Source organism: Eschrichtius robustus, chromosome 5 (genome assembly GCF_028021215.1).
Source record: "Eschrichtius robustus isolate mEscRob2 chromosome 5, mEscRob2.pri, whole genome shotgun sequence".
Classification (NCBI taxonomy): domain Eukaryota; kingdom Metazoa; phylum Chordata; class Mammalia; order Artiodactyla; family Eschrichtiidae; genus Eschrichtius; species Eschrichtius robustus.
This window is the reverse complement of record NC_090828.1, coordinates 1,507,565-1,515,485: the sequence shown is the minus strand read 5'-3', so window position 1 is coordinate 1,515,485 and position 7,921 is coordinate 1,507,565. Positions and strand designations below refer to the sequence as shown.

The 7,921-nt window shown below is 53.5% G+C and overlaps 1 protein-coding gene across 3 annotated transcripts in view; it reads right to left on the bottom strand.

The window, feature by feature from the left end:
• Nucleotides 1-653: 653 nt before the first annotated feature.
• NDUFA10 (NADH:ubiquinone oxidoreductase subunit A10) overlaps nt 654-7,921 on the bottom strand; it is a 63,398-nt gene continuing 56,130 nt past the window's right edge. Inside the window, exons 10-11 of one of the 3 annotated variants that reach the window (XM_068544105.1) lie at nt 2,166-2,251; nt 654-869 (exon numbers count right to left, since the gene is read on the bottom strand). In XM_068544105.1, the coding sequence (XP_068400206.1) occupies nt 701-869; nt 2,166-2,251 (255 nt within the window). In that variant the 3' untranslated portion in view covers nt 654-700. Of the gene's footprint in view, nt 1,854-2,165; nt 2,265-7,921 lie in introns of those variants that run through there. The other 2 variants (XM_068544106.1, XM_068544109.1) reach the window with 2 other exon arrangements.

The window sequence follows — 7,921 nt, the reverse complement described above, 5'->3', positions numbered from 1 at the left end:
CCAAGAACCACGAATGTCCGCGCAGTCACCACTTTGACGGAAGCGAGATATTTCTTGCTTTGCCATCGGCACGGTTTCCAGGGCGCTGGTCAGAGGAAGGTGGGTGGGTTTCTTTGTGCATTTGGCTGGCTTAGACAACGAAGCTGTGAATCCTTTTGTAAAGCAGGTCTTTCTTGGGGACGTGTTTCCAAAAGTGAGACCCTCTGGTCAGAGCATGTCATAGATTGCATAATCCATTTATCCAACAGTCATTTTTCAGGCTCACACCATGAATGTCAGCACCCTCCACTCTAGAAGCTTCCCGAGGTGGGGCAGACAGGCCTGTGGACAAAGGGCTGCGGCCCCGAGCGACCTGAGGTTCCGACGAGGGCCCGTCCCGGTGGAGGCAGCACCGCGGCCCTTGCCGAGGTGGAGCCGGGCAGGACCAGGAGCCCGGGGCGGGGTGGGGACGGGGGGGCCGCAGAGCTGGGGGTCCATCTCGTCCTCACTCCTTCGAGGCTGACAGCAAATCTGGGAGCCACACTCCCCCCCCCCCCCCCCGCCCCACAGTCAGGCCCAGTCTTCCCCATCTGGATTGGGCGCTTCTGACACTGGCCAGAGATCCTCCAAGCTCTTCCACATCTACCCGGGATTCCCGCTTCTTATGGTTTCCTGAGGGAGCCCAGGGCCCTGCGGAGACGTCGTCAGGGGGAAAGAGGCCTCAGCCAGGCCTGGGGGAGCACAGGCAGGGCGGCTGGTCCTCGGGGAGCCGTGGGGCCTGGGGCGGCCGCCTCGGTGCTGAGCCTTCATCTCTGAGGTGCAGCCAAAGGGCCCCTCCCTGGCCCGCGCCGGTCCTCACAGCGCTGGTGCGCGGGGGGTCCTGCAAACTCCTGGGTGAAAATGTCTCGGGTCTGTGGATGCTATGTCGGGGGAACATCCCGAACGTCAGCAAAATAGGGACATTCGTTCCCCAAAACCGCGGGCAAGAGAGAGGCATCGGGAGGACACCTTTCCTGGGACAAGCGGCTATCACACTAAGATGGTCTCATGTTCATTTTTTGAGTGAATTAACAGTCCAGAAGGCTGGGAGTCCCCCTTGGCACTACTCCTCTCCTGCCCGGGCCGGGAGGGTGGGCACAGGGGTTCCCACCTCTGAACCCCTGGGCCTGAGCATCCTCGTGTGGATGTCACACGCCTCCTTCCCTGGAGACTCCTTCCCCCCTAAGCCTCCCTGGGTGCGCACTCAAGGGGCCTGCCTGCCCTTCCAGCAGCGCCGCAGGCGTGAATCAGAGCGAACCAAAGCCACCCAAATACATTTAGTGAAAGGACTGGAAGTAACCCAAGGGAAGAGTCCTTCCTAATGTGCACACTGCCCTGTGTCATTGGGTAGGAACGTTGATACAGGCCGGTCCCCAACTTAGGATGGTTCAACTTCTGAGTTTTTGACTTTACGACGGTGTGAAAGTGATTCGGGTTCAGTAGAAACCGTGCTTTGAATTTTGGGTTTTGCGTTTCTTTTGGGCAGTGGTATGTGGTCCCATCCCCTCTCGTGATGCCGGGGCAGTGCATCTCCCTGTCGGCCCCGTGATCACCAGGTGAACAACTGATACACTGGCAGCCGTTCTGTTTTTCACTCTCAGGACAGTGTTCAATAAATCACACGAGACAGTCAGCCCTTTACTGTGAAATGGGCTTGGTGTTCAAATGGTTTTGCCTGATTGTAGGCTGACGTAGGTGTTCGGAGCACCTTGAAGGTAGGAGGTTAAGCTGGGATGGTCAGTAGGTCAGGGGTATTAAGTGCATTTTCAACTGACGATATTTTCAACATAGGATGGGCTTATCAGGACATAACCTCGTTGAAAGTTGAGCGAGATCTGCGATTCACGGCAGAATAAGAGAAAGGAACTGCTCGCAGCTCTATCCCAAGACCCCCCCCCCCACCCCCCACCCCCGGTCCCGCTGGCCAACGGGACCCCAGGGGCTGGCTCGGGGCAGGTTAACTGCTCAGCTCTTTGTTGCATACTTGCTGACAAACGCTTTTGTCTCCACCACTGAGCTCACTGGCCTTTAACATCTTCCCACAAAGTCAGGGGTGACATCAGCAGGCATGTCCTGACCCGGAGGAGACCCCTGCCACCTTCAGAAACGTCCTGGAAACCGCCCGTGATTAAGGAAGCCGTCAATACCTGCTCACCCGGGGCCCAGCAGAGCTGACCAGGCAGCGGGCTGTGTGGTTATCAAAATGCTGACTGTGGATCCAGCCGTTATTCTTCTGTTCAAGAGCGCTTGTGAGGATGTGGGAGGGCGATGGAGAGGGGGAAAGAAGGGGGGGAAGGAAGAACAGAGGCAGTCAGTTAGGACGATCTTGCTGACAGTAAGCACAATCCCCTACACACACCGACTTAAACAGGAAAGCTCCAGAACCCAGGATCTCCCACGTCCCTACTGGTTTCCTCCAGGCTACAAGACGTGGAGACGTGGAGAAGTCCAGGGGCAGGGGATGGGCATCTCGTCTGGTGCCTCCTTCTTAAAAGTGATGAACTCTTTTCTAGAAGCCTCAGCAGCCCTCCCCTCCTGCCTCATGGGCCAGAGCCGGGTCACGCGCCCCCTCTCGGTGAATCAGGAGTGGAGGGAACAGCGTGCCTCATTCCCGGCTCAAACTCCAGGGTGAAGGCGTGGACACGGGAAGGACACGGAGGCTCAGCCAGCAGGGTCTACCTCGAGACGATCTCCGCTCAGCTGAGATTTACAAAAGTGTCAGTAATATGCAAACCCGAACCCATTAACTTTATTTTTTTTTTTGCCACTCAGTTTTTTAACAGCTTTACAGAGGCATAACTTACATACCATAAAATTCACCCATTTTAAGTGCACAACTTAACACTTTTTCCTCAACTGACAGAGTTGTGCAACAGTCACTGCAATCCAACGTTAGAACATTCCCACGACCCCAAGGGACCCCTCCGGCTCACTGGCCATCATTCCTCACCCCCATCCGCCCAGCCCCTGGCAACCAGTAATCTACTTTCTGCTTCTCTGGCTTTGAAATTCTGAGCATTTCAAATAAAGGGAATCATGAAATACATGATCATTTTCTGAGTGGCTTTATCCACTCGGTATCATGGTTTCAAGGTTCATCCACATTGTTGCATGTTATCAGGGCTTCATTCCTTTTTATGGCCAAATAGTATTCCATTGTGTGGAGAGACCACGTTCTGATGGACATTAGGCTTGTCTCCGTGTTTTGGCTATCGTGAATAGAGCTGCTGTGAACATCCCTATACAAGGGTTTGTGTGGACGTGTGTTTTCATTTCTCGCGAGTATAAACCTAGGAGTGGAACCGCCAGGTCACGGGTGACTCTGTGTTTACAAAACAGCTGCCTGTTTACACTCCCAGCAGCTGTGCACGAGGGCTCCAGCTTCTCCACATCCTTGCCAACGCTTGTTATTATTGTCTGATTTTTTTCTACAGCCACTGACTTTCATTGTAGCAAACTGTTTGTGACACACCTCGCAGCTGCTCACGGCTCCCTGATTCAGCAGGCTGTCCCTGTGGGACCCACTAGGTCATGGTTAAGGCCCTGGAGAGCAGCCTCTACTTCACCTCGTTTTCACACCAGATCCCCAGTACCTGTTTGAGTCGTTGGGGATGGAGCTGCTGCAAACACGACCGGCCAGGCTGGCCGCCCAAGATCTTCAGCCGTCAACCGTGAGGGCAGATAAATCAGACCCAGTGCTGGCCTGTCGCCGCTAAAGAGTTTATGGGGTCACAAGGGGTCGTGCATGTCCTATGGCTCATCTAACGGGTCGACTGCTCCCCACTTGGCCAGAGGCTGTATAAATAATGCAGGAAGGGACCCTGCGTTTGTGTGTGGAGGATGTGTCCCCTCCCCGTGCCCTCCGCTCCGAGCAGGTGCTGAGTTGGGTCCCGCCGAGCTGCAGGGCCGAGCCGCCAGGAGAGGACAAGGGGGCGTTGGCCAGGCCGGGTTCCAGCTTGGCAGGCCTGCGAGGTCGAACCACTAAACCGGAGTGGCTGGGGGGAGACTGGGCTGCCCCGGGCCTGCGGGCAGGGATGCAGGAGTGTTGACTGGCAAGTGCGCCCAGTAAACACACACGGAGTAATGAGGGCAGTGGGGTCTCTCGCCCACCATCTGGTTCCTGTTCAACCATAAAGTTGGGAGAAACATTGCTTGGTGGAGGGACATCACACGGGTGATGCCATGTGCCCAGATGGGGAGGATTTGGGTGCCCTGTACCCAGTTAGGGTCCCGGCAGACAGCACCCGTCCTCCCTGGGGGCGCTGAGTGGGAAGAGAGGCAGCTGTCTTAGGCTCCACGGGGTCTCAGCTGGGTGGGCCATACCCACCCCGGCGTCTTCCCGCAACTTTCCAAGGAGGTGACTTATTCAGCCCACCCCACAGGGCGGCTGCTGAAACAGCTGTGGGTTTCGGGGGGAGCAGGCAGCAGGGCTCCGTGGAAGGAAAGGAGCACGAATACCCACCAGCAAAGCTCACGCGACCAGGAAGTGATGGTGCCATGCTCAGCGCAGCTCCCCGGGGTTCACTTATCCCAAGGTTTCCACCGCTGCTTAAAGCATTTCTGCTCTTGCCACACTTTTGTGTGTGTATTTTTAAGAAGAATCTCATTTTTTTGGTAAAAATTATGCAAGATCATGATAAAGGATTCTAGCCGTGCAGAAACACTCAAGAAACGGTAGGAGATGTTTGCAACGTGCACAGTTTCTACAATAGAAAAGGATTTTCTCCATGTCGGCGAGAAAGGGACAGCTCTCCCAGCCAGAAAGGGGCCAAGAATGCAGCAGGCGACTCGGGAGAAATCCGAGCTCGGGCGCGAAGCAAGACCCGAACGGATGAGCCCACGGGAAATCGTGCATCGAAACCAGGGCTCTTCAGGGAGAAACAGTCAAGAGGGGGGGGGGGGGGGGGCAAGCCCGACGTGTGAGGGGTGTGGGCAGGGGCTGGGGAGCAGCCTGCATTGTCACGTGCAGACAGAGCCGCCGGGAGCCTGAGAACAGATCTGAGCGGCCCGCCCGGCAGAGGGCTGGCTCCTGGACGTGCTGGAAGTGGGTTCTGCTTCACGCGATGGAGGCTCTACCACCCAGAACAAGGTCAGCAGGCCTTTCCTGTGTTGTAAAGATTCATCTCTGCCCGACAGAAGAGCCAGTGAATGAGAGGCAGCTGTGTTCCAATAAAGCTTTATTTACAAAAACAGACGGTGAGTCGGCCCACGGGCCACAGTTAGTTAGCTGAGCCCTGATCTAGAACATCGCCCATCCCCAGGGCCAGGGAAGAGAGTATGGAGCACACAGTTCTCACAGGGGGTCTCCTCTGCTTTGGAGATGTCGTGTCACCTCTACTCCCGGCCCAGAGACCTGAAGGAGTCATCCGCTGCCACCTGGCTGTCAGGCACCCGGAGGGAGGAGAGAACAGACACTGGCGAGGACCAGCAATACCCGGCCCGTCAGTGAGCTCCTCCTTTGGCGTGTTTCCCAAAGAAACACTTCCATGGCTCCCTGAGGAGTCAGGGGTCCCCTCAGGGACAAGATGATTTTCAGAAAGAAAGCCATGTCCCTCAATGGAGAGATATAAAAAGGAACACATTAGGGATTTTATTCTATTCATTGTAGGAATAGGACTGACCTCACAACTGGTTCAGAGAGAATCCAAAGACCAGACACTGATGGACCCGGATTTAAAGGGACAAGGACAGGGCTTCCCTGGTGGCGCAGTGGTTGAGAGTCTGCCTGCCAATGCAGGCGACACGGGTTCGAGCCCTGGTCCGGGAAGATCCCACATGCCGCGGAGCGACTAGGCCCGCGAGCCGCAACTACTGAGCCTGCGCGTCTGGAGCCTGTGCTCCGCAACGAGAGAGGCCGTGATAGTGAGAGGCCCGCGCGCCGCGGTGAAGAGTGGCCCCCACTTGCCACAACTAGAGAAAGCCCTCGTGCGGAAACGAAGGCCCAACACAGCCAAAAATAAATAAATTAAAAAAAAAAAAAAAACTTACCAAAATTGGTGAATTAAAAAAAAAAAAAAAAAAAAAAAAGAGACAAGGACACTGTGAGAGGAGGTACTGGTTAGCGTCCACAGGTGGCGCAGGGCTTGCCCGTCTATAAGGAGTATTGTGTGCTCATCAGTCACCCACGCCCCACAGAGCTGGAAAACAGCCCAAACCCCACGACAGACAGTAACCTTGACCGCGTTCTCTAGACAACGTACAGTTTAATGTTGAAGTGGGAATGTTCTCCACACCTGCGGGGTTGTCCTCACAGCGCTGCCTGAGTGTCCGTCCCTGCAGAAGGTACGACACCACCGAATCCCACAGGGCAGTTAGGGATGACCAGCCAGGTGCACACGGCATCAAGATGGATCTTTAAGACACAGCGGTGGGCAAAACATGCAAGCCGCGGAAGGAGCTGCAGATCCCATAGACATGTGTGTGCATTAAAATGCATGCACACAGAACAACACATCAGGCAAGAACACACACAAACAGCACAGATGTACTAAGCACAGGAGCCCCGCTGCCTCTGTCAGGGGCGAGACGGGGGGACGTAAACACATCAGCAAACGAACGAGGAGGGGCTGCCGTTGCCCAATTATGACGACGCGCCAGGAACTGAGAGCCTGGTCATCTCAATCCTTGGTGTCAGATGTCCCTCCATGCCATCTACACAACAAAAACACGTCAGGAAGGAGGAAAACAGGCCAAGGTTTTCTCTTCAGCAAAACCACCATTAACATAAGTGAACATGATACTTTCAAGTGCGTACAAATAGAAGGATAGCTACACTTTTTATAAAATGAAATCTTACTATAGGTGCTACCTCAAAGTATACTTAATTTCATTTAATGTTAGGTTTAACATAACAGAAGTAAAACTAGTGCATTTTCTAAGCTTGAAATATTTCTGCACCACAACAGTCTGTACCTTTGATTTTAAAAATCCCTTGAAACGAAAAAAAAAAAAAAAAAAACAAAACCACGAAAACTGGTTTTGCATTTTGAAAGATCACATCATGTACACACACATGTACACGTGTGCGCACACGTGTACACCCCATATGTGTACATATACCCCACTACACGTGTGTACACGGGCATACACACACATAACACATGTGTGCACTCCACACACACACACACACACACACACACATAGCCCCCATAGGCACACCTTTTCAGTTCCTTTTGCTGGAAGCTCCACTTCAAGAGCACCAATTATCCTTATGTTGGATTGTCTTGTCTATTCTTAATGTGAGTTAGGTTTACACAGCTCTTAATAAAAGCCTATTTAACTTACTTCATTTACTGGGTCATCTAAACCAGGCTGGGTGACCCCCTGCACCTGGAGCTTCTGAGTCAATATGGTCTGGCTGAGAATCTGCATTTGTAACAGAGCTGCTGGCACCGTTGATCCAGGGACCACACTCCGAGAACACTGCTTTTCGTCCACCGCTTGATTTCAGCCTTGTCTGTTTTGCTCCTTGCTCTCTGTAGTTCATTTATGGGTTCTTTATTGATACTGTTTGGTTCTCAAGTTGTTTCCTGAGGTCTGGAACCTTATTTTCATTTCTTAGCCTTCTGTATATTTTTGATGCTTATCTTATGAGTCCGTGTTCTTATCAAACTATTCTCTCAGCCAGAGCATGGAAGGAGGCTTCGTTCTGCTCCCTAGCTATGTTTTTCCTAAGTTGGGTGTGTAGTCATCTTTGCAGGCTATGACCCTGTCCTGTGCACCGAGTCACTTATTTTCCCGTGGTTGTCTGCACACAGCCTGGTCACCCCGCCCCTTTCCATCTTGATCAAGCCTGAGCGACCGTGTCCAAGTGTCCCACTGCATCTTTAACCCTTGTCCCTCCAAGCCTGGCAATGATTTGTTCTCCCATCGGAGGCACGGATGTTTGTGTTCTGGACGGCTT